The following is a 13,558-nucleotide window of genomic DNA, read 5'->3' as shown; positions in this document are numbered from 1 at the left end:
AAATTTGTTGATAACATTTTTTATGAGAATTCAATTTTAAGAAATATTCAATTATTCAATAAATTATTTATTGTAATTGAATATTAAATGCGTTATAGCATGAATTTTTAGAAATAATTGAATTTTGAAAAGGATTCAAATTAAAAACTTCGAAAATTTGAATGTTTCATACCTTTAACTAGCAATTCTACTTAGTAGAATTAATTTTTCTGTAAACTTTTGATTGAATTTTTTTTTGAAATTATTTCAAGTTTTTATTTTCTAATATATATTTAATTGAAAAATTTCCGAATAATTGATATTTTGTAAAATTGAATTGTAAATAAATGGATTTGAAAATTCAGGGTAAAGTTCAGGGTAAATTTATTTTTTATTGCAACCCTCCTGAGGATATTTATTTGTTTTAAATTAAATTTTTTTTAGACATAAATAAAATTTTTATTTGAAACAAACAAAATTTTATTGAAACTTTCTAAAATTTATTTGAATTAAATGAAAAGTTTTGATGGCTCTGAGTGAAATACCTATATCTTTTTTCTGAGTGACCCCAAATAGCACGTGTAATATTTTAGCAAGCTTACACGCAATAATATTATTACTGTAATAATATTATTACACTGTAAAAAATTTAGGGAGTTAACGGACTCGGGAGTTGGGAGTGAAATTTTTTGAGTTAAAAATCAACTCCAAAAGAGAGTTAATTTCTAACTCCCTTCATTCAACACCCGCGCGAGTTATTTTTTCCTTGGGGAGTTAGCATTTGGGTGTGAAATTTTAACTCTCTTTATTTAACTCCCCTGGCATTAACTCCCCAATGGGTGCGACTTTTATAGACCCCCCGGGGGAGTTAAAATTTAACTCCCTTTTTTTACAGTGTAATAGAGAAAAAGGAAAAGCTGCAATCTTGGAACATTTGGTTTAGTTTAATAAATTTTGCGTTTGAAGAAAACAATGTTCGGTTAACTTTATAGCAATGCATTTAAGTGGTTGATTAAACTAAAATTTGGTTGTTTCAAACAAATTTTTTTTGCGAGTGTAATACTAATATTAATTTTAAGGCTGCCGGCGTTATAATATTATAATGTTAGTATAATAATAAATGAAGTATCTTATTTTTAGAAGAGATCAACAAAATATAATAAAAAAATGATAAAAAAACAAGGTACCATACTTTCCTTTTGTGATTTTGTTTTTGAAAAAAGTAATTTAAGACAAAGTATAATGATAGAGTATAAATAATTAAATTACAGGCTTCAATTGATGAAGGAGCTTATGTGTGTGTGTGTGTGAGTATAGTGTGAAAGTGTAGCAAATGAGAGTTTTTCTCTCACTCGAGAGATTATAGAGTGCCATACTTTTTTTCGTATATACATGATACTGTGCCTAATAATCTTCATAGACTCATTTGCCATACTTTTTCTCAGAGGCAGAAGACTTTCGTTTCTCCTCCTAAATCACTCCCACGATTAATAGCAATTTTCAAATGAAACACCACGGTATTTTAACCCTTTCACAATAAATACACATCCTCTTTGTTTGCTATATTTCTTTTTGTTTCCTCTCAGAACATTTACAATTTTTATTTGCGATTTAAAAATTTTATTACTCGTCACGTTTGATCGAAAGAGGGAAACTATAAACGGTTATATCTTTTCGGATTAAACGTTGTATATACAATATACACAATCGAAGTGTTTACTATCCTTTTTTACGGTTTTCTCTTTTTTATATTAATTTTTTTCAACTTTTGTATATATGGTTTTATTTTTGTATAAATAAATTGTTTTTTATATTAAAAAATATGGTTTTTATTCACTGAAAAAAACAATAATGAAACTTTATAAATGTATTTTTCAATTTGTTAAAAATCGGAATTTAATATTTCTGGTTTGTCAAAACACTTTTATAGTATTTAGTAAATATTTGTTAAAAATCTAAAAAAATATTTCATAGAACATTTAATAAGATTTAGAATTTTTACATTAAAATTTTACATTTTATCATTGTTCCTAAACTATAATTATAAGATTTCATACCGTTAACCAAGGTATAGTTATTAATATTTAATTATTTTTCATTTACTTCTTCACAAAAACTTTAAATTTTATAAAAAATTGTATAAATTTTTTTTATCTATTCAAATATGTATAGAACATGCATTCAAAAGGTCTCTTCCAAGTTTTTCCATAAAAAATTTTTTTTTGACGTAACTATTTAAAATTAAATTTTGTTCCATAATTGCTTCTCAGTTGGGGCAATTAAGGAAAAATTATTATTTTTATTATAAAAGTAAGTAAAACATATTTTCTTTGTCTGGACCATATAATAACTTACTACTACATATTATAAAATGATAAATAAAATAATAAAAAATCTTTGAAAAAAAGTTACAGTAAAAAATTTTTATTGAGATACTTTTGAAAGTTTACAATAATATTTATTTCTTCTGTGTGAGTAGAAAACTAACTAACTAAGAACCAAATTAAAAAAAATAATAATAAAAATACTTAAAAAAAACTTGCACGTTCAATATTTGAAAAATATCCATTACTAATTTTTTTTTATTTTTTAATTTAAAATTGTGCTTCATACCCTAAAAGATTTTCTAATCTTCAAAATATTGCGCAAATCTGTTTAAAATTTGTTACTTGGGGGTTTTTAGGGTCGCTGATTACGAATCTGAAGTCATATTTAAAAAAATCGAAAATGGCGAAACTGAGTTAATTTTAAAAATTAATCATTAGAGGATTAAATTCGATTTCGTAAACAAAAACCTATAACTTTTCATTATTTATAAGCCTTCTTCCTGAATCTGCTAAACAAAAAATAAAAACACATACAAAATTTAATAATTCATATATTTTTATATTTATTTTTGTGAAAATTTTTAACAATAATAAAGGTCGTAAATTAAGCTAAATTTTCTTGCAAAAATTAATTTATAAATCTTGTGAAAATTTTGATACAAGAAAAGTATTTAATATTGCACCGAACCGACCGCTAAATCAAGGTTCTGGTGTACAAGAAAAGTAGGATTAATATTTCAAAAGTGCATTTAAAACAAAATTACAGAATTTAAGTTAGTTATTTATTTATTATAATATTTATTTATTATAAAAAACATACGTTTCTGATAAAATAGATATAGCAAAGATATATTTTAAGTTTGATTTAAATAAAAGTTGTTTGAATCAAATAAATCGTTTTCTTAATGTATTTTGTTTTTTTTAATACCTAACAGTGGTTTTGATTCGAAATCTCCTTGTTTGGTCACTTTTACACTAAAAAAAAAAATTTATTTGATTCAGATAATCGATTACATATGTCTATTATGAAATAAATATTTTCTTGAATCAAATAATTTTTATATAATCAAATAAATTATATTTGAACCAATAAATTCTGTATTTGAAGCAAATACGATTTAATCTCCCTAATTTGAATTAGTAAAAATGTTTAATACTAATTTGAATTAGTGACTGACTTTTTGCTTTTGAATTAGTACATTTTACTAATAAATTAGTAGAAATTACTATTTATTAGTAAAATTTACTAATTAAAAAACAAAAAGCAAAAAGTCAGTCACTAATTCGAATTAGTAAACATTTTTATTAATTCAAATTTAGAGAAATTGATTTGAATAAAAATTATTTGATTCAAGTAAATAATTATTTGATAATAGACAAGTAATCTCTCTAAATTGGAATCAGTTAAAAATAACTGATTTAGAAGCAAAAAGTCAGTCACTAATTTAAATAGTGATATTTTTACTGATCATTTACTTAAAAAAATAACAGGCTGTCAGTTAAAAATAACTAATATTTCATTGGTTTTTTTGACTGATTCAATTAGTCAAATTTAAGTAATTTTTCAGACTTTGTTTTTACTGAAAATCAGTCATTTTTTCACTAACAATCAGCTATTTTTAACTGATTCAAAAGCAAAAAGTCAGTCACTGATTGGCAGTTAAAACTATGATTTTAGAGAGATCGGTTATTTGAATCAAATAAATTGTTGCAGTGTAAATGAATTAAAATAATAATAAAATTAATTAAATAAATAGTATTTGCAACTATTTGAAACTATCATGAACATTTTATGACACTTTCGAAACTATTTTGCATTTCGAAATTCACGTCAAAATTTTGTCCTTGGTTTTGATTCCCAGCAGTGCAGTGCCAGTGTTAGTCCCCTAATTTTTCATAGTTTTAATTAAAAAAATTGTTTTTATGTTAATAAGTTATTTCTATATTGAATAAATTGATTCTTCGCTTAAAAATTGTTTTAATATTAGGTTATAAATTTGATTGAAATATTAATAAATATTATTCGTAAATTTTTCTATAGGTATTGGTGTCGTATTAGTGACTGTGAGTGCAGTGGCATGGCGAGTGACCTGTCGAGAAAACTGCGGGAGTTTCTTTGGCTTCACGGGTATTTCGGGAAGGATTCCACCAGCAAGGCCAATGCATCCATACGCTGCCATGATTTATCCCGAATTTCAATTCAGGACCCCACCTCCAAGCTACCAGGTGAGGCGCATTTTCTCCTTTAGTGTACACCAATCATATATCCATTCAAGAACACGATAATAAATCGTTTCTTCAGTTTTCTTGGCTGACAACTCCTAAATTGCATTTTTCTCATGCACTTAATACTTATACCGAAAATATTCATACTCATACCCCACCATTTTTAAATAAATATAATTTTTATACCTTGTGAAAAATGCCATCGCACAAATTTTAATATACGCTTTTTTTTCTTCATTTAAATTTCCATTTCCAAGAACAATATACATTATTCAAAATTTCATTTTAAGAGTGAATTTCAAATTTTTATTTTCAAAATTTAATATTGAAACGAAATGTTATTTAGTAAGAATAAAAAATTTTATCTTTTTGTTTTGTGGCAAAAAAAAGAGTTACTACAGGGTTCAATTTTCTCCATTTTTGACAATAATTTCTTTTTAAATAGGTAACTTAATTCTTGAAGAACTATATTATAAAATTATAACTTATCAATTATTTAATCAATCAATAATTTTACTTAAATATTTCAAGATTAAATGAATTTTAAAAGAGTTGCGTTTACAATTTTTCTAAACAGATGAACTTGAAAAGATTTTAATTTAAAATTTTATAAAATTTCAATTTTGAGTGAATTTATAATTTTAAAAAACTTCGAATTTTGGAAAAATTTTAATAATTCAAATTCTTTTGAAACTAGTTAAATTTTTTAACGTAGGGGAGAGTGGTCCTAAGTTGGCCGTGGGCCTAAGTTGGCCACCCTGCATTTCTCAGAGATGGTATACTGGACGAATCTATAATTTTGTGGTATGATATATTGATAAACCATGATATAATTTATGGACCTAATTATAATCTAAGATTCTTCTACGCATTGTGAGGACAATAATATTGTTTTTGACCAAAAAAATTTGATTTTTCTTGTTTTTTCGAGAGCAGCTACAAGAGATAAATAATTAAAAATTTCTAAATAAGTGTGTGCGCTAGTTCCTTTATTTAATGTTGTAATAAGAGGTTCTTTTGATTTTTTAAATAAATTTTTTTTATTAGCGTAATAATTTGAAACTTGTAAAAATCTACAGTGGTCCTAAGTTGGCCACCTATTGTTTTTGTTTGTTTTTATTTATGTTTTATTTCTTTTTTGTGTTTTTTATCACGAGAAAGACCGTAAAAGTGTAACGTAGGAATTAAACAAAGACAAAAAACAAAAAAAAATGGTTTAAAAAACATTAGAAAAAATGAAGTACAAAAACGCCTGTCTCTACAGCCATCCACCACTGAAAATAAATGAAATAAAATATTGCTTCATTTTCTAAACAAAAATAGTTATATAATGCGTTTTTATTCTCCTAAATGTATCAAATTTGTAAAATTTCTGCGTAATTGAAAAGAATATGCATTTCTTCCTTATACTCAAGCGAAAAAAAGTGGTGGCCAACTTAGGACCGCTATTTCTGAAATGTCCAAAATGCAGCTTTTCACGATTTATTGTATTAAGACTACAAAAGTCATTCTATAACGTTCTAAATACCACAAAATTATAGCAAAACGATCTCTGAACACTAATATATACTTGCCGAAGTGATTAAATTTCATTTTGTTACTATTTTCGACCAATTTGCTTAGGCGGCCAACTTAGGACCACTCTCCCCTATATTTAATTAATTATGAAAAAGAATGGATTTATAAAAGAATTTTGGTTAAAAATAAAATTGTATTTGCAATACAATTTTAATAAAATTTTTCGAAAGAATTCAATTTATTGTTTTTAAAAGTTTTAAGAAAATTTTTCGAAGAAATTAAATAATTATTTTTCAAAATTTTAATAAAATTCTTTGCAAGAATTCATTTATTTTCATAGATAGGTAGATAAATTATTCGAATGAATTCAATTATCTTCAGTACAATTTTGATAAAATTTCTCATAAGAATTCAATTATTTTTAAAACTTTTAAGAAAATTCTTCGAAGAAATTAAATTATTTTCAAAAATTTTAATAAAATTCTTCTTCGAAATTCAGTTATTTTCAAAGATTTTAATAAAATTCTTGGCAAAATTTCAATTAATTCAAAAAAATTTACTCAATTCAATGATTTTCAATATCTATTATTTTAATCAAATTTTCCAAAAGAATTCAATTATTTAAAAATTTGTTGATAAATTTTTTTATAAGAATTAAATTTTAAAAAACATTCAATTATTACGTAAATTATTTATTTTTGTATTAAATACACTGTAAAAAAAGGGAGTTAAATTTTAACTCCCCCGGGGGGTCTATAAAAGTCGCACCCATTGGGGAGTTAATGCCAGGGGAGTTAAATAAAGAGAGTTAAAATTTCACACCCAAATGCTAACTCCCCAAGGAAAAAATAACTCGCGCGGGTGTTGAATGAAGGGAGTTAGAAATTAACTCTGTTTTGGAGTTGATTTTTAACTCGAAAAATTTCACTCCCAACTCCCGAGTCCGTTAACTCCCTAAATTTTTTACAGTGTAATTGAATTCTTGAACCTAAAATTTTCTAATAAAAATTAATTTAAAAATAATTTTCTGTTTAAATTTTAGATAATAATTAATAATATTATTAATATTAAAAGCATTATAGCATACATTTTTATAAATAATTGAATTTTGAAAAGAGTTTACATTAAAATCTTTGAAAATCTGAATTCTTAATACACTGTAAAAAATTTAGGGAGTTAACGGACTCGGGAGTTGGGAGTGAAATTTTTCGAGTTAAAAATCAACTCCAAAAGAGAGTTAATTTCTAACTCCCTTCATTTAACACCCGCGCGAGTTATTTTTTCCTTGGGGAGTTAGCATTTGGGTGTGAAGTTTTAACTCTCTTTATTTAACTCCCCTGGCATTAACTCCCCAATGGGTGCGACTTTTATAGAATCCCCTGGGGAGTTAAAATTTAACTCCCTTTTTTTACAGTGTACTTTTAACTAACAATTCTGTAGAATTAATTTTTTTAAAAGAGTTTAATTAAATTTTTTTTGAAATTGTTTGAAGTTGTTGTTTAATATATATATATATATATATATATATATATATATATATATATATATATATATATATATATATATATATATATATACTTTGCCGAGAGTGATCTTGACATTGTAAAGATTCATTAACATAGATTAAAGAGAAAGTATAACGAGATAAAAGATGGAATAACTAGATTTTGAGGTCACGTTATGAGTTGGCAAAATATAGCATTTGATAATTTGAACGTTCACTTACTTTTCAACATTTCCGAGAGAAATTATAAATTCCCAGCAATTATTTTATTTTCAATAATTATAAAAATAAAAAATTATTTTCACTGTCAATTTAGAGTTTTATAAGGAATTTCCAATATATGTATATATTTTTTTTCGGTAATTAACTGAGCCATTTAAATATACATACACAACTTAGACAACAGTTTTTGTACATGTATAAATAAATAAAAAATTTTATTTGGAAATAAACAAAATTAGCCGTATTAAAAGCTTGTTAAAGCTAATTATAAACTATTTAAATATTTACAACCTTTACAACCTAGACAACAGTTCTTCTGTGAATAAACAAATATTTTCATTTTCAAGTAAACAAAATAATAGTTGAAACAAAACAAAAATTAAATAGTAATACTATGTACGAAAGTGCATTTTTTGTAACCCCTTTAATAATAAATAAATAATAAGAATTTTAATAATATGAAAATAACTAATAATTTTTTTTTTATTTTTTTTTATTTTAAATTATAAACGGGTTTAATAATAATGAATACGTAATAACACAAATAATAATATGAATAATAACAATGAATAAAAATAAAGATATTTTCTTTTCTGAAACTGTTTGAAACAAAAATTGAGAATTAAAAATAGAAAGAAATTATTTTAGTTCTTATTTTCAAAAAGTGAAATTATATAATTATCTCTGTGTAGAAGAAACTTTTCTGGAATAAATAAAAAAAAATTGTCGAGATTCGTGTGGATATTATTATTGCTGAAGTAATAAAAGAGAAAAATTGTTTCAAGAAAATTCTTTTCATACATCAGCCCCAAAGGCAAAGTTGAAATAAAAATTATAACTCCCATTCATCGTAGAAATTAAATCACTAATTTGCAAAAGCACAGATACAAAGGTGAACTGATGTTTTCCGTCTTTTTCCTTTTGCATTGGGGAGATCTTATTATATGCACTTGGTAACGAGTCAAGAAGCATTTCGTGAGAGAATTTATGATTTTATGAATATTTTTTTTCCGCTGTGCACATCCTGAAATCGGATAAGTTTTTTATAGCCAACTTTTGTTTACTCGTTAAATCGTAGTAGCAAAAAAAAAACTTTTTTCTCTTTTATTGTCAAACACTTGATATTCTATATATTTTAATCTCCCTCATTATATAAATGAAGGCACAGAATAAAAAGAATATTTAACAGTATTTAGATGTTTACTTTTTAAATAATTAATTTAATTAAGCAGTTATTAAATTTTTGTTATTATTAATTAGTAATAATAATAATAATAAAATCGAATAATAATAATAATAATAAAACCGAATAATAATAATAAATTAATTAAATTAGCCAATATGTGAAGCGCGTCCTGCGCTCAAAGCACTGTTTTCCATTTTTTATTATTATTATTATGCAAATTACAAAATTTTTATTTTTATCAACTTTAATTTTAGAATAATTTTGGATTCAAAATTTAAAACAATTCATTTATTAATAATAAAATTCTTCGTAAGAAATAAATTATTTTTAAAGTTTTAAGAAAACTCTTCGAAGAAATTAAATTATTTAAAAAAATGTTAATAAAATTCTTCGCCAGAATTAAATTATTTTCGTAAATAATAATATTCTTCAGAAAAATTTAATTATTTTTATTATTCTCAGAAATTTAATTATTTACAATATAATTAATAAATTTTAAAAAAATTTTCAAATCGATTCAAGTATTTTTAAATATTGCAATACAATTTTCCTAAAGAGTGAATTCTTTAGATAATAGAAAGTTATCTTGAAAGTTTTGATAAATCGTTTTATAAGAATTCAATTAATTTTATAAATAATAAGTTTCTTCCCATGCGAATTCGATTATCTATTTTTAGTACAATTTTTATAAAATGTCTCAAAAGAATTCAGTTATTTTCAAAAATTGTAATAAAATTCGGCGAAGAATTCAATTATTTTCGAAAAATTGTAATAAAATTCAATAATAAAATTTTTAATTACAATTATTAACAAACAGAATTATTTTAAAAACTTGAAAGTAATGCGTAGTAAAATTCAATTATTTTCAAAATTTTCAGTTAAAATTATTTTAAAAAACTATTATTTTCAAAAAATTTAAAGCAATTTTCTAAAATAATTGAATTATATTTTCGAAAAATTTAAAGTAATTCTCCAAAATAATTTACCTAATTATTTTCAAAATTTTTAATTAAATTCTTCTTTAATTAATTATTTTAAAAAGTTTTAAGAAAATTCTTGGAAGGAATTAAATTATTTTCAAAATTTTTGCTAAAATTCTTTGCAAGAATTATTATAAAGAAAGAAGAAGAAGAAAAAGAAGAACACAAGAAAACCTTAATTTAAAAATTCAAAATATTTAAAAAGAAAAATTATCAAAAAAGGTAGAAAACAAAAAACTAAACAACTAACTTCAAACTGCGAACAGATTACAGGAATACAATGATTATTAATATAAAAGATAAAAAATTATGTCTAAGTCTAAGGGAGCGTTCACAAATTACGTAACGCTAATTTTTGAAAATTTTGACCCCCCCTCCCCCCATGTAACACACTGTTACATACATTAGCGCCATTTTTTCTGCTGTACATAACAAATAGCTAGGCCCCCCCCTCCCCTTTATAATGTTACGTAATTTGTGAACGCTCCCTAATGTTTATTTATTGAAAAGAAATTTTATTTTTTTATTTAAATTTTATTGTTTTCCCAAATTATCACTAATCACTTTTTTCTGATAAAATGTAATAATTTGTATTAAAAAAAATAAAAAGAATGTTAAAAAGAATTTCTAACATACACGTTCCTTTTTGTGATAAAGCGAATTTTTATCTCTGTAAAAAAAGTTAATGAAACTTTTTTACAAAATAAATATCAGATTTTCATATTTTATACATTTATGAAAGGAAATATCGTTACAAATTAAATAATTCTCTCTTTCCTTTTTTTAATGATTTTCTTAAACAAATCTATAAAAACTATTGAATAACTTTGTTTTATTTAAGTCTAAAATTATTTCAGGCCATTGAAAAAAAAATTTCGTGCTTATTAACAAAATCGCATAATTCTTTTATTGTAAACTGAATTATATAATTGTTTAGTAAGAAATAATTTCGATAAAAAATTCTTTCTTTCTCTCTCTCTCAAAAAATGTATTTTTCAAGAACATTCTGACATTTTTCATTTTTTTTCATGGATAAAAATAAAAAGCTTCTTTTAATTAATCTCTAAGCTCTTTTTTTCGAAAAAAAAGATGAGTACCGTAAAGGTAATATGGATTACGTTTAAAATGAAAAATTGCCACTAAAAAAAAAGGGAAAAGAAGAAAGACTGAATTCTTTTTTATTTTTCAGGCGAGTATGCAGGAATATAGACTTCGATTGTTACTGCTGGACCGTCTGCAACCTACGTCATCGCCACCGCCAACTTATAGGTCGAATGCTGGAAGCATTGTGACGCCTTGCACCACAACGAGAGAGAGTCGACCGCCGAGTTATTGTGGACGAGCGAACGTGACACCAACAGCTACATTGGTACCATCGAAAAAGGACGCGAATCTCGTCAGGATTGTTCAAACAGAATCCGAGCCCGTCATTCTTAGTGGCGATCAAACGCCTCCGGTTGCAGCTGTCGAAGTGTTGGCCCATCTTTAGCTTGGCTTCACTTTAATAAGGATTCCCTCAAATCCTTTATTCATGTAAATATACCGAAATTCTATTCAAAAAAAGAGAAATGAAAATGATAAAAACGTTTTCACCACCAACGAATTACAATGCCACAAAGGAAAACTGTTTTCCTTCCTATCCAAAGATTATTCTGCATTTAAAAAAAAATCAGATATCTCTCTACATCTCTGGAACTTTCATTGAAAAAAATATTTTTCTTTTCGTGAAGAATTTTTCGCGATTTAAAAAATTTTCTTAATAAACAATTATTTCGCAAATAGAAAGAATGAGAAAAATGAGATTCTTTTAAATCGTTTGGTTTGAAAAATATATTTTCACTATATTGAAAAGAGATGAGACTGTATGCAAATTTCGATTAGTTTCTATATACATATATACCTGGAGGTTAACTATCGCGAATACTAATTATTATGTGCGACGTGAATGATTTCAAATAATAATAAAACTGAGATATCTCGACCAGTTTATGAGATAACTGGGAGGGAATTTCTTAGAAGAATTTTTACAACTACCTGACTTCTATCACGGTTTCTTATAGAACAAACTTCTTTAATGTGAGAACTAAAGAAAAAAAATAACATCTTTTATTATACCCGCTCACCACAAGTTTCAGAACTTAAAAAACGCTATATGCATTGTCTTATTACATTTTTATTTATATTCCATCTATTTTTACCCTAGGGCTTGAAATTGGCCCATTGTTACGTAATTGGAGAAATCAAGTTTTATTTTCTTCCCACATTTCTCGATTTATAATTTAATTTTTATTTCAACGAAAAGAAAATTTATTTTTCTGCGGCTAAAATAATTAAAAAAAAGTATTTTTAAAACCGTGAAAAATATTTTTCCAAAAAAAGAATACAAATTCCTGAATTGATAGATAGATATGAAATATAAATATTATATTATATAGTATACAATAGTATATATAAAAAAGAATATAATTCGATGAAAAAAAATATTGAATATAATGAATTTATAAATATATATATAGAATGCCTTAGAAAAATTGAAAAGATTACTATTATTAAGATTGCTGATAATTCAGGGTGGGTTCTTGCCCCTGTAATCAACTTACAATATCCTGTTGAACAAACCAGGTGTGCAAGCAGTGTATTGGAACAATCCAGGAAGAAGAATAAATTACAGAATCTAAATAGTCACTGGGTCACTGACCGCACTAATAATACACTTCCAACTTTTGATTCAGTAAAATTAATGTTACTTCGAAACTTTTCAGGAGACAATAAAATATCAAATATTTATAATACCGTCTCATAATATTAAACATTTTCCATTCCAAATATTTTCTCCAAATATTTACATTCTTCAAATTGTTCACATTTTTGTCCAACAAAAAAACAAATATTAAAGAAACGCCAATAAACATATAAATAATTCCATGTGATAGTAAAAATAAGTAAAATTAGTTCTCGGATTGATAATTAAATTATTGACTCGAGAATTGATGGAAAAATCAATTTAATAATATTCGTTCCCCAAAGTAAGTAAAATTTAATAATTGAAAATTATTAAATCGAGTAATTGAGAATTATTATTAAATTAAAATAATTAAAATAAATTACAATAGGTTTAATTAAAATGCAATAAATTAAATTAAACTACAATAAATTTAATGAAATTGCAATAAATTAAATTAAACTACAATAAATTGTTAAAATTAACAACAATTCAAGATGAGGAAAAATACAAGAGTGTCTTTTGTGACGAAAATAGAAAAGAAAACAGTTTTCTCGTTTTGTGGTGGCTTTAGATAAATCTTGAAAAAAATTAAACGACTCTTTCGATTAAGACAGCTGGACTTAGGGGTTTTTTTTTCTGTGACAAAGCAGCTGTTTGAAAGTGTCTCTAAAAACTTTAGGTCGTAAGTGGAAGAGAAAGAGAAAACGACCAAGTCAACTCTTCTCTATTTTTGTCTGTAAATAGTTTATGAGTCGTTGAGATTATAAAAGAATCTGCGTCTCAAAAAAAAAGAAGCTTTCGATGTCTTTATTCGCTTTAGAAAGGGCTTCGTTATCTCCTGAAACTTCCAAAATGAACTATATATACATATATATATATATAGGAAGTAAA

General features: G+C 24.7%; 2 protein-coding genes across 4 annotated transcripts in view; one reads left to right on the top strand and one right to left on the bottom strand.

Annotated features, from left to right (window-relative positions):
* LOC122504311 overlaps positions 1-12,895 on the top strand; it is a 144,043-nt gene extending 131,148 nt beyond the window's left edge. For 2 of the 3 annotated variants that reach the window (XM_043615381.1, XM_043615373.1), the window contains exons 4-5: positions 4,348-4,532; positions 11,132-12,895. In XM_043615381.1, the coding sequence (XP_043471316.1) occupies positions 4,348-4,532; positions 11,132-11,431 (485 nt within the window). In that variant the 3' untranslated portion in view covers positions 11,432-12,895. The remainder of the gene's footprint in view (positions 1-4,347; positions 4,533-11,131) is intronic. The other variant, XM_043615376.1, reaches the window with a different exon arrangement.
* The window catches only part of LOC122504336 (E3 ubiquitin-protein ligase RNF181-like), a 250,891-nt gene that overhangs the window by 130,920 nt on the left and 106,413 nt on the right, over positions 1-13,558 (bottom strand). The gene's annotated exons all lie outside the window — the stretch shown is intronic.

This window comes from Leptopilina heterotoma, unplaced genomic scaffold (genome assembly GCF_015476425.1).
Source record: "Leptopilina heterotoma isolate Lh14 unplaced genomic scaffold, ASM1547642v1 Lhet_11, whole genome shotgun sequence".
Taxonomy (NCBI): domain Eukaryota; kingdom Metazoa; phylum Arthropoda; class Insecta; order Hymenoptera; family Figitidae; genus Leptopilina; species Leptopilina heterotoma.
The sequence above is the reverse complement of the archived record's forward strand: the minus strand, read 5'-3'. Positions and strand labels throughout refer to the sequence as shown.